Source organism: Gossypium hirsutum, chromosome D08, assembly GCF_007990345.1.
Source record: "Gossypium hirsutum isolate 1008001.06 chromosome D08, Gossypium_hirsutum_v2.1, whole genome shotgun sequence".
Taxonomy (NCBI): Eukaryota; Viridiplantae; Streptophyta; class Magnoliopsida; order Malvales; family Malvaceae; genus Gossypium; species Gossypium hirsutum.
Genome location: NC_053444.1, coordinates 12285306 through 12300536, shown reverse-complemented (window position 1 = coordinate 12300536; position 15231 = coordinate 12285306). Strand labels below are relative to the sequence as shown.

The window sequence follows — 15231 nt, the reverse complement described above, 5'->3', positions numbered from 1 at the left end:
TATGCCATGTTAGCGAAGTTAACAAGTGTTAATTTTTCCTTCCATTTTGGGATGATTTGATAATAAAAAAATTGAAGTTCAAAGGCTAAAAGAGGTGAAAAATTAAATGAAAGGATAAAATAATTTTTATTGTAAAGTTGGAGGGCCAAAAAAGTTATCATACCTAAAAATAATTACTCACTTAAAATTTAAATTTTAACTTATTATTAAATTTATTTTTAAAAAAATTACTCACTCAAAGTCAAATTTTGCTATTAGTCTTTATAGTTTATACGATGTGTAACTTACGAATTTAATCTTTGTACTTCAAATTGATCATTTTAATAATGTATTTTTTAAATTTTAAAATTTTAGTTTTGACCTAAATTGTAGTTGTTAAATTCGTCAAATTCAATTCTATTGTTTTCAAAATATTATGTGACAAACATATTATTACATGCTTAATGCCTTGTCAACATGCTATTTTCCTGTCAACGTGCTATTTTTACATAATACTCATAAAAAGTCATGCTATTTTAATTAAGGGATTCAGTAGTTGTTGGATTGAAAATGCAAAATTCAAAAAATATAATGATTAAAAATGATCAAATTAGAAAATAGAGATTAATTTTATACTTACATACAATACGAATAATAAATTTAACATTTATTATTTGGGTGAAGACTAAAATTTTAAAATTCAAAAGTATAAAAAACTAAAATCAACTATATTAGAATACAAAAACTGAAATCGTAACTTATAGGGATTAATTGTAGAATTTTACCTATTAGAGATACATTATACATATAGTTGCTTATTGTTCATGGGCCGATCACCTAGCCCGACCCAAAGACCTGCCCAATGGGAGGGTTTGGGTAAAAATATAGGCCCGAAAAATGAGCTTGGAAAAAAATAAGGGCCGTTTAGAAAATGAGCTGGGTCTCGGGTAAGACTTTTTGGCCTGAATCTGGCTTGGCCCGAATATGCAAAGAAAAAAAACGGCTATTTTTTTTTTGCTATTTTGTTGCCATTTTCTTGTTTTTTCTTTAATTATTTTGCTCCTATATCACTGTTATGTTATTACTATTTTATTGTTATTGTTTGAATATTGTATAACTCTTGTTTTATTGTTAATTTGGTTACTATTTTAGAAACATTTACTTAAAAACATTTATTTTAATATTTTTAATAATTTTAATGTGTTATATGTTTTTAAAGAATTTTACATAAAAAGTTTAATACGGATGAGCTGAACCCATGTTTTAACAATTTTATCCGGATTAGATTTAGGTAAAATTTTAAACCTAGTCGGACCCACACCTAAAATTTTGGCTGTGCCCGGCCATGAACACCTTTAGTTTGGTTGAATGGAATGGAATAGAACTGTAGTAGTATTCTTGTGTTTGGTTGAATGGAATAATGTTGTAATAGCATAAGGAAAAAAATTAAAATGACTAGAATACCCTTAGCAGAATTTTTTTAGGTAGATGATTATTGTTATTGTTATTAAATTTTAATAAGATTATTAATATAAATAATAAATAATTTAATCATATTTTAACATAACTATTATTAAATATAATTTAATAAAAATATATAATTTAATAAAATTCTTAATATTAAATATTCTTATATGAATTTATTAAAATCATAATATATAATACTATAAAATATAATTTAAAATAATTATTATTAAATATAATTTAATAAAAAATATAATTTAATAAAATTATTAATATTAAATATTCTTATATGAATTTACTAAAATCATAATATATAATACTATAAAATATAATTTAAAATAATTATTATTAAATATAATTTAATAAAAATATATAATTTAATCTAAAGTTTGAATATGTATTTACCTAGCAAAAATCAACGAACTCTTGTGTAACTATAACCTAATAATATATGATGTATAATTAATATTTTGTGACTAATTAATAGCATAGAGATAAATATGGTAATGAAGAATTTATAGTATACAATTAAAATGCTAATAATTTATAGTATACAATTAAAATATTATAAATAAAATAATAGTAAATGATATATAAGCTAAATTAACATATAAATAATTCATATTTTTGGAAAGAATAAAGATAAATTTAGTGTTTATATTTTTGTAGATTCATATGTATTTATATATTCTTTATTATTTTGTGTTTTTTTTTTTCTGTTTTTTCTTGAGATTTTCTGTTTATTTTGTATTTTATTTTTGAGAATTTTATATATTTTTCTGAATTTTAATAATTTTTAGACTTTTAAAAAATTTACTATATTTTTTATTTTTCACCTACTTTCTGAATAGAAGAAACTACATGGAACAACTAAACAAATTCTTTAAAAAGAATTTATTCCCTTTTTTTTATGTATATTTATTCTTAGTGGCTAAATTCTATTCCAACTGTTCACATGTTTTTTCATGTCCCAATCAGTTCCTTTGTGCAATAGCAATACATAGGCATTTAAAAACAAAATTTATACTAAAAGTAGAATTTGGATGCTATAGAATAGATGCCAAAAGATTTACAATTACAATTGTAGGTTTTTCACTTCACTTGAATTTGAAAACACTTGCAAGCAATCAAGATTTTGAACTTTGAAAAGCTCACCAATCTCACAAATAATTTACAAAGTAATGGAAATGGCATAAAAAAAAACACACACACACATCTTGACAAGAAACCAAAACATTTTTAAGATATTTACAAGGGGCTAAAAAGAAAAAACTGTAGTAGTAATTCATTGGTTACATGTTGTCGTCCGTATTTGCGGTCCGGAACGGCCAACAAATCGAGCAAATCCTGAACCAAAAACCTTTCTCCTTCTTTGGTGGTGCTGCCTTGGTATCCCTCTTGGCAACGAGATCAGCCATGAACTCAACAACAGCCTAATATAGAAAGAAGTTGAATGAGTTAGTAGCTCATAAGAAATCAAACAGGAAAGGTCCCAGCAAGTTAAATTTGTAGCCAGATTAGCATTACCTGAGCACCCAATTTGATTACTTCTCTTGGTGGAACTTCCAAGGGAGTCTCATCAGCTCGGAAAACTCTCAATTTCGACAATAATCTGAAAGAATCGGGTAAAACTCTGATCTGGTTGTCACTTATGTCCAACCCTTCAAGCATCTCAAGGTTTCCAATTGATCTTGGTAAGGCTCTTAAATCTGCAAAGTTCTTCCCCACATTCAATTGATCTCAAGGTTTCCCCACATCTCAAGGTTCAAGACTCCCTCTTACTTCACAATGTACCTATTAAAAATTATTGTAACCCCCTTAAGTTCCATGTAGCAAAGGAAAAGCACAAGAATAAGCTAGAATTAAAGATGGATGACAGAACATTTGCTTCTGATAGAAATATTGACAACATCAAAACAGAACACATTCAAATTTATGGATTTTCTTATCCCAAAAGTTGTAGTTTCAGATTAATATATCAAACCTAGCAGTACATCTCTCAAATCATATATTAATATTCTCATGAAATAAATTTTCATTTGTTTTCTCAATAAAGACAAATCAATTGAGACACAACCCACCAGGCTTTGGCTACCAGGATTGCACGTCATGCCTACCAGTTATGTTTGTAACTTGTGCTTTAAAATTAAGTTCAATTAATTGCTTAAATCTATAGCCCCTGAAATAAGAAGAATATAGAACATGGCATAGCTACATTTTCACTCTTTCCAAATTATACAATCAAACAATACATACACACACAGACATGCATCAAATTCTGACCGTATACAACTTGACAGTTTCACATCTCTGAATAGTTCATGAGTTTCAACCAAAGGATTACAGAAGTTGCAGTAAAAGACAGTGATAGTTTTTTTATTGCTTCTAACTACATTATGGTCTCAAAGAAAATGCAAACCTCAAATGGAGGGGAAAACAAGTGCAAGTGACCATAAATAGCTATGCATTTCAATGCTCAATTAGATAACCAACACTCAGATTTGTGCATAAAGTGTAGTGTGAAATTCTTAATATCTTTATTAGGACATTCTATGTATAATAATCTAAACTTATACATTCTATGTATAATTATCTAAACATAGATAATAAAGTTGCACTCTGTTGCTAGAAGTAGCATGACAAGGTCTAAGGCAACAGAAAACATGTGAATTGAGCTATAAAGTCAGTATGGTGCTGATGTAGCACATACACGAATATATATATCCGCTTAATCCAACCGTCATGTTTCATACCTATGTTACTCGGACTTGGGTGTGAGTGTTGGATACAAGTATGTATCCGATACGGTTAAGCCTTTCTAAGGTTTCCCATGTATTCGGAGGATCTGTAGAGGTAATAACTCCATATCCACATGTTGGACACAAGTGCTGGACATGGGTACTTCAAGAAAAATTATTCAAGCAGATCATGCCCATCAAATTTCCTAGTAATTACAAACGTCTTAACATCATTTGATATAAATAATTTCAAACCATCAAATATATATATAAAAAGACAATATTCTCAACAGATGTGATAGAAATATCGGATGGATTTAAAACTTTGTATGCACAAGTGCGATTATGTTGTTAAATCTGAGGTCATTGCGAAATATTAATTAGACATAGTCTTCACGGAATTAATACCGATTCTTTAGCAAAGTGATTAACCTTGGAAACTACTTGGATCAAAATTTGCAGAAAAAGAACACCCATATTAAATCATAACCAACATCAAATTGGTTAAAGAAATCACATCTACCACCAGAGCAAGATGATCAAAGACTAGAAAAACAGCCCAGGTGGGGATGGGGAGGGTCACAAACAACAAGAACCTAATTTCTTCATGGGAAATGATGCTTGAGGCATAAAGATTTATACCCAAATTCACAAGGCTTAAAGGTGAGGACAACATATAGAAAAATAATATAGAGAAACCTTATACCTAAACTTGAAATTCTCATCCATATCCAAATCTATAGCTACATGCAAGAGACGCAGAATGAAGTGCAATGAAACTAATCCTTTTCAGCTTAGTGGCCAAAAAACTATACATCCATCCATTTTTATTTTTTTCTTTCTTGGAGGAGCCAAGCCAAAATGCAGGAATAATTTCCTCAGAAAGATTGGGATTCCCATTCGGTTTGATTTACAGTTTCCTTTTCTTTATATTCTTTCTTTTCCTTTTTTAAAGTAAGGGAGGAATGTCATTTACTTGTACAAAGACGTCAATTCACACATCAGGAATCTAGGAAATACTATGGCACTTTGAGACAATCATCCCCCCTAAGCTCCCTCCAACATATACCGGTGAAATTAAAGCTTCAAGAACAAGAGTAGAGTCAAGAACAAACATCAAATGGTATAATACTCAAAGCAGTCGTTATGAAAACACTTATTGTATTATTTTGCTTAAGTTTAAACTAGATCTCATCTATATACAAAAGAATATATATTTATACACATATAAATATCAGTTAGAAAAGATATATGCAGTAACCAATACCATGATCCATTTTATTTTCCCATTTTTGATATAACAATGTCTACTAGAAATATTTTCCTATAAAAGAAGAAAAAAATAACCAAAAAACTTGCCTTCATTGTTGCCTGCAGAGCAGCACGTATCGCATCTCGCTCAGCTTGCCTAACAATGACTGAAGTTCTTGTAGATTTCCTTATAATTCTTTCACCTTCTGCATCATCAGGGGCATCATGATGCTGTGTAGAGGAAGTCTTTTGAGTAAGATTTTCATCCTTGGATTCACCATCTAAATTTGAAAGAACTTTCTTTTTCTTCATTTTCTTCATAGAAGGCTTTCCAGGAAATATCAGACGCTTCTTTGTGTGAACCCTGCTAGGGCGATTAAATATAAAAATAAGGGCAATGAAATGGAGATGTAAATACAATACAAAAAAGGTAAAAGAAGCTAAACCTTTCATCTGCTTCATTTTCTACTTTCTCATCTGGCTCAGGCTCCTAGCAGCCAATCCATAGAAGAAAGTCAATTTTCAAGATACCAAAGGTGTGAAGTTCTCTTAGCACTAAGAAAGATATCCTACAACGGAAGAGTAATTATAGAAAATGAATTAAATCAAGTGTAGAGAAGAGAGCAATACAAACATCTTCATCGAAGTCACTATCAAACACATCAGCAACCTCTGGCTCTTCTTCGTAATTGACATCATTCTCCTCCTAAGGAGAGAACCACAAACAGAAAAAAGGGTTAATGCCTGTGAATCCTTTAATCAAAACCTAAAACTAATAAACTAAGTAGTGATCATAATTTCTAGCTACTCCCAATATTGTCGCTCTAAATAAACACTTTCAGAGTTTGTACGAATTTAAGGTAACATCAAATCACCCGTATTCCAATACATCAACATCAATTCTATAATCTAAGAATATGGTGAGAGTATTTTCACTAGAATAAGTGTGTGCTTGAACCTCATTAAAAGCTTCTTGATTCCAAAACAACTCGTCCTCTTCAACTTCCTCGTCCAGCAACTTCGTCATCCTGGAAATAGAAAATAATAGTGTTTTCATATTAATTATTTCCAGACAATTTTTTTTGAAAAAAAGAAAGAACCGTATTAAGTGATAGGAATCCTATCTTAATTTAGGTTGAAGATTCACCTTCTCCCTCTGGTTGATCGAGAAGCACGATCCAGGAAGACGGCTGTATCTTCTTTACCGGTTCCCATGGACACAACAGTAAAAACTTCACCAGTTTCGCCGATGGAGAGGAACGGAAAACGTGAGATGGAGGGTGCTTTCTGATCGGTGTTCTAAGTCCAGTTGCGACGCCAAAGAGAGGTAAAAAAGAGAAGGAGAAGACGGCGAGGAGAGCGGAGAAGAAAGCTAGAAGGAAGAAACAAAAGACGGAAAGGGGAAGCGTGGATCGGGAGGGTAAAACAGGACATAGAAATCGGGAGGGTAAAACGGGAGCTAAACTGAGCTTTTGGAAGGGAATAGAAATCCAATTTTGGGGAATAGAGGCGTAATGTAATAAGCCCGTAATAGGGCATTACACCCAACCAAACAGATGAATAGGCGGGGCCCACGGAATAGGGCAACCAAACATGCTCTTAGACATAAATAATATAAGGCCGGTCGCAGGCAGTAGCAGGGAAGCAAACGAGTTGCTGCCCGAAGCAAACTAACCAAAATGGGGAAGAGAAACAGAGAGAGAAGAAAATCTGAAAAGCCGTGTAAGTCGGACCAACTTGTCCGCGTCCCCATCGGTTCCCCTACTCCTCTTGCCAATCTATCACTTAACTCTGTAAGTTTTCCTTTCTTCGTTGTGTCTTCCTTTCATTTGCACTATTTTTCATTCTTATAAGAATTGAATATTGGGGCTACAGGTGCTACTGCATGATTGGTGGTTGTGCATGGTGCAACCTAAGGGTTTGGCTGTTGGAGGGTTTGAATGCAGAGGGTAGCCTCTCTAACTCAACTTTCAATTTCTGTTTTTATTTTCTTTTCTTCATATAAATATAAATATAAATATAAATATGGATACAGATATCTAAATAAAAGAGGAGGAATTTGCTTTTTCTGAAGCATGCATGATTCTCAGGAACTATCTTTTCCATGTGGATTTAGATGAGGCTTAACTCTATCCTAGTGTTAGTACTCCATATCTGTAAATACTGATGAACAAATAGCCTATTCTTCTTTCTTCTTTTTCTAGTGGTTTTATTTATAACTAGAATTGACATACCCACTATTTGGGGAGAAATTAAGAAAAAAATATAAAAAATATGTAAAAATGATTTTTTTTTGTGGTTAGAAAAAATAACGATGGTAAAAGAAATACTCATTTCTTTAAAAAGAATAATTAATTTTAAGTTATGATTTAAGAATAGGAAATGACTTACATCATTATAAACATATGTTTTGTATATTTACTTTGGTCATTTTGTTTTAATAATTTCACTTACTGAATTGTTGTCGGTTTAATTCGTGACATACAGGAGGCAAGGACAAAGAGTGTTGTGCTCTGCAGCCATTGCCAAAAGACATGATGCCACCACTCTTGAAACTGCCGATGGCATCACAGTTGCTATTAGTGGATTCATCAATACCTCTCGTACACTTAAAAATGGCTTTTCACCTAAGGTGAGGTTTCTCATTAGACTAGCTATTGATTCTTATCCTTGCCGACAATATCATTTTATCATATTCCTAATAGTAGGACTATATTATATGATCTTCTTGAAACCCTGCTTTTGCTTAAATTTAAAATGTATCTTAGGACAGCTAGACCAATTTGATAAATGAAATTTGGATATACATCCTGGCGGATCACAATGCACGTGTATTTTGTTAACTCCACTCCTCCCCTTGGAGCTCAAATTTCTTGATCTTAATCCCTTGCAGGTTTGCAGTCATTTCCTCTTTGGATTTCCATATGACTGGGAGGAATATGCTTCACATTCTAATGAACAATCTTTTTGTAGTAGCACTGAAGCAAGCATTACTACTAGTTTGCTTCACAGCAATGCAATGTCTTTGCCGCTACCTTCTTTAGACAATCTCCATGTCCCTGCTGCCAGGTTACGTGATCTTCTGATGCTTTCTGCTGGAGATTCTCCAAACTCAGTTTTTGATCACATGCTGCTGCAAAAGTTGAGCACCCATGATTCTCAAAATGCTGCAATTACTACGGCTGATTCAAACATGGGAAATAAAGATCCTAAAGTCTGTCCTTATTCTGTTGCTGATGGTGAAAATTCGAATAGTCATAAGGAGAAGGTTATTCAGAATCACGTAGATGATAATAACATCTTGTGTTCAAGGAGTAAAACAACAGTGGGATCTCGGAATGAGGATGTAGGCATCCTTACCCCAACTAATACTAGAGGTGTAATCACCAGAAGCATGACAAGGTTGAAGTGCCGTACTTCTGAAAGGCTGAAGAGACTGAGACTTTCTTCATCAGAGTTAAAGGAAAAAGTATTGCGGAGATAAGACCAATAATCTCTCATCTCTTGCTAATACTTTTTCCTTCCTTAGCTTTCGACATACATCAGAGCCTCAGGAAGATAGCAACTACAGGTGCTTTAAGAGGGAGTTGTGCATATATGCATGTGTGTGTGTATATATACATATTTCTCCTTTGGCTATTACTAATGATAAAAAAGACCCCCTTGAACTAGTTTAGTTTTGTTAAATATGCCTGTATTTTTGTTGTACCCATATAAGCCCGTATTAGTGAAATGTTGATTTATGCATAAATTGTAAATTAGGGGCTTATTTGGATACAAGTTAAAGATTGCTTGCATGGTTCACACATAAAAGAAAACTTTCTCTGGACATAAATCTCAGATATATGGAAGTACTTACAAAGATCAATATGTGGATATGAGAGCAGTAGTTGTAACAGGAAGGCCCAATGCTGAAATACCTTGAAGTAAAGAATACGGCTGATTTACACCAATCCCAATGAGCAGCAGAGGAAGAGCTTCCCACTGCAAAGCAAACATGTATACCTATAATGTAAGAAAGAAGCCACTGAATACCACACAAAACCAGGTATGAGATGTGAACTTAGTGCATGAAATCATTGTATTGATATGTACTTTCTTCTAATTATATTCCTTTTAAAGTAGATGATAAGTTTCGAAACTAAGCTGCATCGCAGAAAATCCTCGCCTCATTATCATCTTCAGCAAAGCAACAATGACCAAAACCTGCATGTCCTCCGACCAAATATAGAGAATTTTACGAGGAACACTTCTGATATATCAGTGGAATAGATGGTGCAGCATAATTAAGAAGCATGCGAATAAGTGGAAGATATAGGTGCCAATAAGAGCCAAGGTTTAATAGATTGTAACAAAACTTACCTTAAAGAGGTCGCTGAGGAGCATCTTCATGGATGCAGCATTGAAATAAAGCTGCCAATAAGCAATTCACACCAATTAGTTTTTCTTTCACCCAGAATTCGGTTGAATTGGTATACAAGATAACTCAATTGAATAAGCGAAATTCTTTAAAAACCTCAATTTAATATACTAAAATAAAGTACATTTAAATCATTTAATTTTAACAAATAGCTAATAATTTAAAATTTATTTTTATATTTTAAAATTTTATTATCGCACCGTGTCAATTTGTTATTTTCACATAATAGTCACAAAAAGTCATGTCATTTTAAGTAGTTTAATGGTAGTTAGATTGAAATTTTACAATTTGAAAAGTATGAAGATTAAATTTAAAAATTACATATAATATCATAAATTGAACTAAAATATTTGATTTTTATTATTTGGGTGAAGGATAAAATATCAAAATTCGAAAAAATTATAAACATAAAAATAAAAATTAATCCTAGTAGAATACAAAAACTAAAATTGTAACTTATAGGGACTAATAGCAGAATTTTACCTATTAGAGATACTTTATACATATGGTTGGTTATTCTTCTGCAAATCAGCATTGAACAGCTCAGATCAGCCCAGCCCAACCCTGCTGATTCCTCGTTCCTCATTCTTCCTTCTCTTACCCTTCCGTCCATCCTTCCCGGTTGCTGCCGCTGCCGCTGCCGCTGCATCTCGGCATCAACTCTAATTCCATACTTCTATTTCCTCCGCCTGCGAGATGTGATGCCGTATCATATTGTTTCATGATTTACGGTATACTAGTTTCTTCGTATTTCTTTTTCTTCTTTTACGAAATTTTATTCACCTTCACCATCGGAGTTTAGGGTTACATGCTCTTTTTTAATCCTTTAAACAACATAACTTTGCTGCTTCTAATACATAACTGATTCAATTTTCAATTTTGGTTTTCCCCCGTTTACCCTTTTCATTCAATGTAGAGACGAATCAAAGATTAAGAGGATTCCCCCCCCCTTAATCTCTTCTCTGCGTGACTAGCAATACCCACACTATTAGCCTGCCTTAATTTTGCAATGGCCTTTGCTTTTCTTTATAAGCTGCAAAACCTATGGCCTTTTTCGGTGTTCAAATTCGACGATTTAAGAGCCTCCCGTGACTTCGTTCAGAAGCTTTCGGTACCTGACCGCATTAAAAAGTTCGTTTTCGCCATTAGGGTGCCTCACTCTCAATCTGTCATTTACATACTTTCTGTTCAGAACTTATCTGAGAGGTCGGCTGCTGATGCCGAGTGTCTTATTAGGGAACTTAGACCTGAGGCTGTCGTTGCTCAGATTGGTAACCACGCGGCTCTCTCTGATATTCAATCTGAAGACAGCCTTGTTGTTAACACTGTTCCCACTTCCTCTTTTGAAGTTCTCAAACGATGCTTTGTTGATAAGATTAACAAGGACCAGTATGATAATGTGGCTGGCAATTTGGTTTTGAGAGAGATATTTGGTGTTGGTTTTCATGGCCATTTCTTGGCTGCCAAGAGGGCAGCAAGGGAGGTTGGTTCGGCTTTTGTGGTACTTGAATCACCTTTTCCTAATAGTTTTCTTGAATATGATCCCTCCAAGGAAGTTGAAGTAGGGAGCAAAATTCAAGGTCCTGTTAATAGTTTGGTTCCACAAAAAGGCACTTTGGCTCCCGTTTCCAGTTTTACGAGGTCCTGTATTATCAATGATGTTCAGTCACAGATGGTGAAGTTCTTATCTTTACATATTAATTTTTTGGAGCCTGGTTCTGTTTCTGAGGTGGGAACAAATGAAATTCAGCCGATAGCGAGTTACAAGGCTCCACCATTTGCACAATCAATTTATCCGCTTCTTTTGGATCTACATGATATATTTGTTGATCTTCCTTCAATGGGAAGAGCACTAGCACTTTCACAGAAGCTGCTTTTAGATGTAAACAGAGGGGAAGTTGTGGATACCAGGATAATGTCAGAAGTTTACACTTTTAAAATTGCTGTTGAAGCACTGAGAATTGCACTTAACAACGCTGGCCAGCTACCCATTGAGAAGTTACGGAATGTCAGCACATCTGAGATTGCTTTCTCTGAGCTCCCTGTTGAGGACAAGTCCCATGCAATCCTTGCACAGGCTCTTCAAAGTCAGGCTAAAAAGTTCAAGACTGTAGTAGCCATCGTGGATGCTAGTAGCTTGGCAGGTCTCAGAACAAATTGGAACACTCCTGTTCCTCCAGAGGTAAAGGATTTAGTTGACCATCTTGTTGTAGATGATGTAGGTGATGGGGAAACCTCCAACCACACTGACAATAAGCGGTTATTATCTAATAAATCTGTGGCGGCAGTGGGTGCTAGTGCAACTGCTGTTTTAGGAGCTTCATCCATCTCTAAAGTTATTCCTGCATCAACTGTCATGAAGGTTGTGACTTGGAATGTTCCTGCTTCAGTTAAGTTAGCTATGACTCAGACCCAGAAGGTAGTAGGAATCGCACTGGGTAAAGCACTTGGTCCATCAAAATTTGTGGTCCCTGGACTTGCAAATTCTGGAGCAAATTCGTCTCTCTTCAAGGCAGCTGCCTCAGCAGAAAAAATCCGGACAGTGGTCCATGGTGTTATTGCCTCAGCTGAAAAAACCAGTTTTTCAGCAATGAGAACAGCTTTCTATGAAATAATGAGGAAAAGGCAAGTGCAGCCAATTGGGGTCCTACCATGGGCTACTTTTGGGTGTAGTATTGCTACTTGCACCAGCTTGCTTGTATATGGAGATGGTATTGAATGTGCAGCTGAGTCTCTTCCTGCAGCACCCTCAATTGCCAGTTTGGGTCGTGGGATTCAGAGTTTACAACAGGCATCTCAGGCAGTGAGGCAGAAAGATGACAACAGAATACAAAAATCTATAGAACGCTTAATGTACAGGTTGAAGAAGGCAAAGATTCAATAGGGCTGATTCTTGTATTTAATTATTGTATACCATTAAGTATTTGGTAAAGTGATGCCTCAAGTTGAGGTAAGAAAGAACACTCTGTACATAAAAGTCCATAGCAGCGGTTGTTTGTTACATCATGTTTCATGAGTGCTCAAGGCAATTTTTTTTTAAAGTTCTGTTAATACATTTAGTTATAGTAATCACATTTTATTAAATAAATGCAGGATTTACCTTTATCCATCTCTTCCAATACCTTGAGTGAAGTTACAATCATAATATTACCTTTAGAGCAACTTTCACACACCCAAGAGCAACATCTTTATTGATATTTGTTAGCTATTAGGAATTCATTTAAACAATATTAGGTACCTTAATGCATTTGCAGATGCACTTGTTTTTCATTTTGCTTGCGGTAAAATGGTTGTATTTGTATATATGTCATGTAATTCTTTTACTATTATAATTTTGTTGAGATAAAGAACTCTAAGTTGGATGTGATGCATCTTTTCTTAATGGCTAATGCTGTTGCCATTAATCTGTTCATAACTGCTTGCTTCCATTATGTTCTTACAGATTTCTGAAGTTCGAAATGAGTTGTTCTGAAAGGTATATAGATTGCATGTATGGCTTTGTAATCTTTGCGTGTTTTTCCTTCCCCCCCCCCCCCCCTTAAATACCAGCAGTTACTACTTGAAACTTTAGGAACTAGAAACCAGCGAGTGATTTTAAGATTTAAAACTGAAAGCCATTTGTTATTTTACTATTGAGTTTCATGGTGTTTTTTTCCCCTTTTTGCTTGTTAATCTTGGTACTCTAGTCAAACTGCGGCTGCTGTCAATATCATTATCAAATGTCTTTACCTATTTTATCACCGGACTTTGTTCTCTCATGCAAGCACATCAAGTGCCGGTTATAGCACTTGAGGCAGCTTTCTTGATGTTACCGAGATCACTACTGGGCTCTTATGGAAAACCTCAAGATCCAGTACGGGAGGAACTATTATCGGAAGTTTGGTATCAGCCCTTTCAAGCAAAACTATGGTCAAGAGATTGGTGATGCACAAGTTATTATTAATTCTATTATCAATAACATTGAAATCCCTGATGATAATGTTCAAGTTAATAATAATAGTTTTAGCTTGATTTTAAGAACAATCAACATTTTTATTTGTTGAATGTAAGTTCAAAGCCATGGCTGTGACTAGATTTTGCCATCTCCATATTCTCTCCTATTCCAAGCAGGAACTTTACAAGGCTTGCACATATGTGATCAAAAGGTATCTATATGTCTCTCTTGACTTTTTCTCTATTCTTCTTTCATTGTTCTTTATTTAATGGGTATTCCTTCATTCTGCTCCTTTATTTCATGTGATGAATTGCTTTATAACTTTCGACACCCCTTAAAATTTATTGTTAGCTATGTACTTTGTTAAGTTTCGAGGAATTAGAATGAGAAAAGACATTTGATTGCTTAATCAAGGAAGTTGAGGTTTTGTGAAATTGATAATGGCTAGGCTAGGATACTGAATATTGATTTTATTTACTCAGATCTGCCTGTTGTTCTCTCTGTACGGTTCACTTCCAATCGACACAGAAGCATGTAAACAGGGCCTTGAAGAAAGCAGGTCTTGATGTTTCCTCATCAAGTAACCTTGTTCCTACGTTTCATGTCATAATGGCAAATCCAAGCCAAAAGAAGAGCTGCCCCTAGGGGGGAATCATCAGTAAAGCTACTATCAAGGAAGCACGCAGTAGCTAGCTGAACTTCTCTAAGCTACCGCAGATGTGACAAACGCTAAAGAAATCAAAGGTGAGACTGACTTACTTCCTGAGCAAGTTATTGGAATTTTTTTTGTAAACAGAGGAGGGCATTGTTTAGACACCTTAAAGCTTCTTTAAGATACATTCTTTTCATCTCATAGTTGATGTTTTGTCACCCATCTCATCAGCTTCTCAGTTTTTACTGTGTCAAGATGGAGCTATATCCTTTTCCTTTCTGTCACTAAATATCATAATTCATATCGAAGTCGAGCTCTTTCTTTAATTGTGTGAGCTATTATTATTATTTTAAAACAGTGTGAGCTAATTTTAATTTTCAACAATGCTATACTTACGCATTCATGCATGCATACACACACACTCGTATTCATCATTTCATCCTTTAAACTTTTAGCTTATGATTATCAATTGTTTGTGATGCATTTGAAAACGTAAGTCTTAGATTTGCTGTCAATTTTCATAGTACTTGTTTGTTTGGTTGTTTTTATGCTCGATCTTGTGATCCTGTTATCCCTCGATCCAGGTGTCCACAGGCCAAGTCAAAGAGCAATTTTCAACGTTGACATATTAGTGACACGATAATCATAGGTATTACTTGTGAATAGCAGTAACAAACAGCACTACGGCAAATGACCAATGTTGCATGCATGCCTTCTCACTCAGATTTTTCTTGATTGTTATAGCATTTTTAGTATATTTGCATGGAGCCTTGGAAAAACTTTGAAATCCTTT

General features: G+C 34.1%; 3 protein-coding genes across 6 annotated transcripts; 2 read left to right on the top strand and 1 right to left on the bottom strand.

Annotated features, from left to right (window-relative positions):
• Positions 1-2470: 2470 nt before the first annotated feature.
• LOC107913436 (SWR1 complex subunit 2) lies at positions 2471-6760 on the bottom strand. 4 transcript variants are annotated; one of them, XM_041099867.1, is made up of 9 exons: positions 6580-6760; positions 6391-6460; positions 6067-6138; positions 5879-5922; positions 5541-5796; positions 5158-5264; positions 4197-4387; positions 2971-3237; positions 2471-2876 (listed from the first exon to the last, which is right to left on the bottom strand). In XM_041099867.1, the coding sequence occupies exons 1-6, from the start codon at positions 6645-6647 to the stop codon at positions 5259-5261; spliced, it is 516 nt and encodes a 171-aa protein (XP_040955801.1). In that variant the 5' UTR covers positions 6648-6760; the 3' UTR covers positions 2471-2876; positions 2971-3237; positions 4197-4387; positions 5158-5258. The 4 variants fall into 4 exon arrangements, with proteins under 4 accessions (XP_040955801.1, XP_040955800.1, XP_016697503.1 ...); XM_041099866.1 differs by lacking the exon at positions 4197-4387; XM_016842014.2 differs by lacking the exons at positions 4197-4387; positions 5158-5264.
• A 324-nt stretch (positions 6761-7084) lies between these two features.
• Positions 7085-9300, top strand: LOC107913426 (uncharacterized). The gene is made up of 4 exons (XM_016842004.2): positions 7085-7225; positions 7308-7381; positions 7920-8064; positions 8326-9300. Exons 1-4 carry the CDS (start codon positions 7112-7114, stop codon positions 8914-8916), a joined length of 924 nt encoding a protein of 307 aa, XP_016697493.1. The 5' UTR covers positions 7085-7111; the 3' UTR covers positions 8917-9300.
• A 1075-nt stretch (positions 9301-10375) lies between these two features.
• LOC107913414 (uncharacterized) lies at positions 10376-12955 on the top strand. The gene has a single exon (XM_016841992.2). It carries the CDS (start codon positions 10862-10864, stop codon positions 12734-12736), a length of 1875 nt encoding a protein of 624 aa, XP_016697481.1. The 5' UTR covers positions 10376-10861; the 3' UTR covers positions 12737-12955.
• The last annotated feature ends 2276 nt before the right edge of the window (positions 12956-15231 follow it).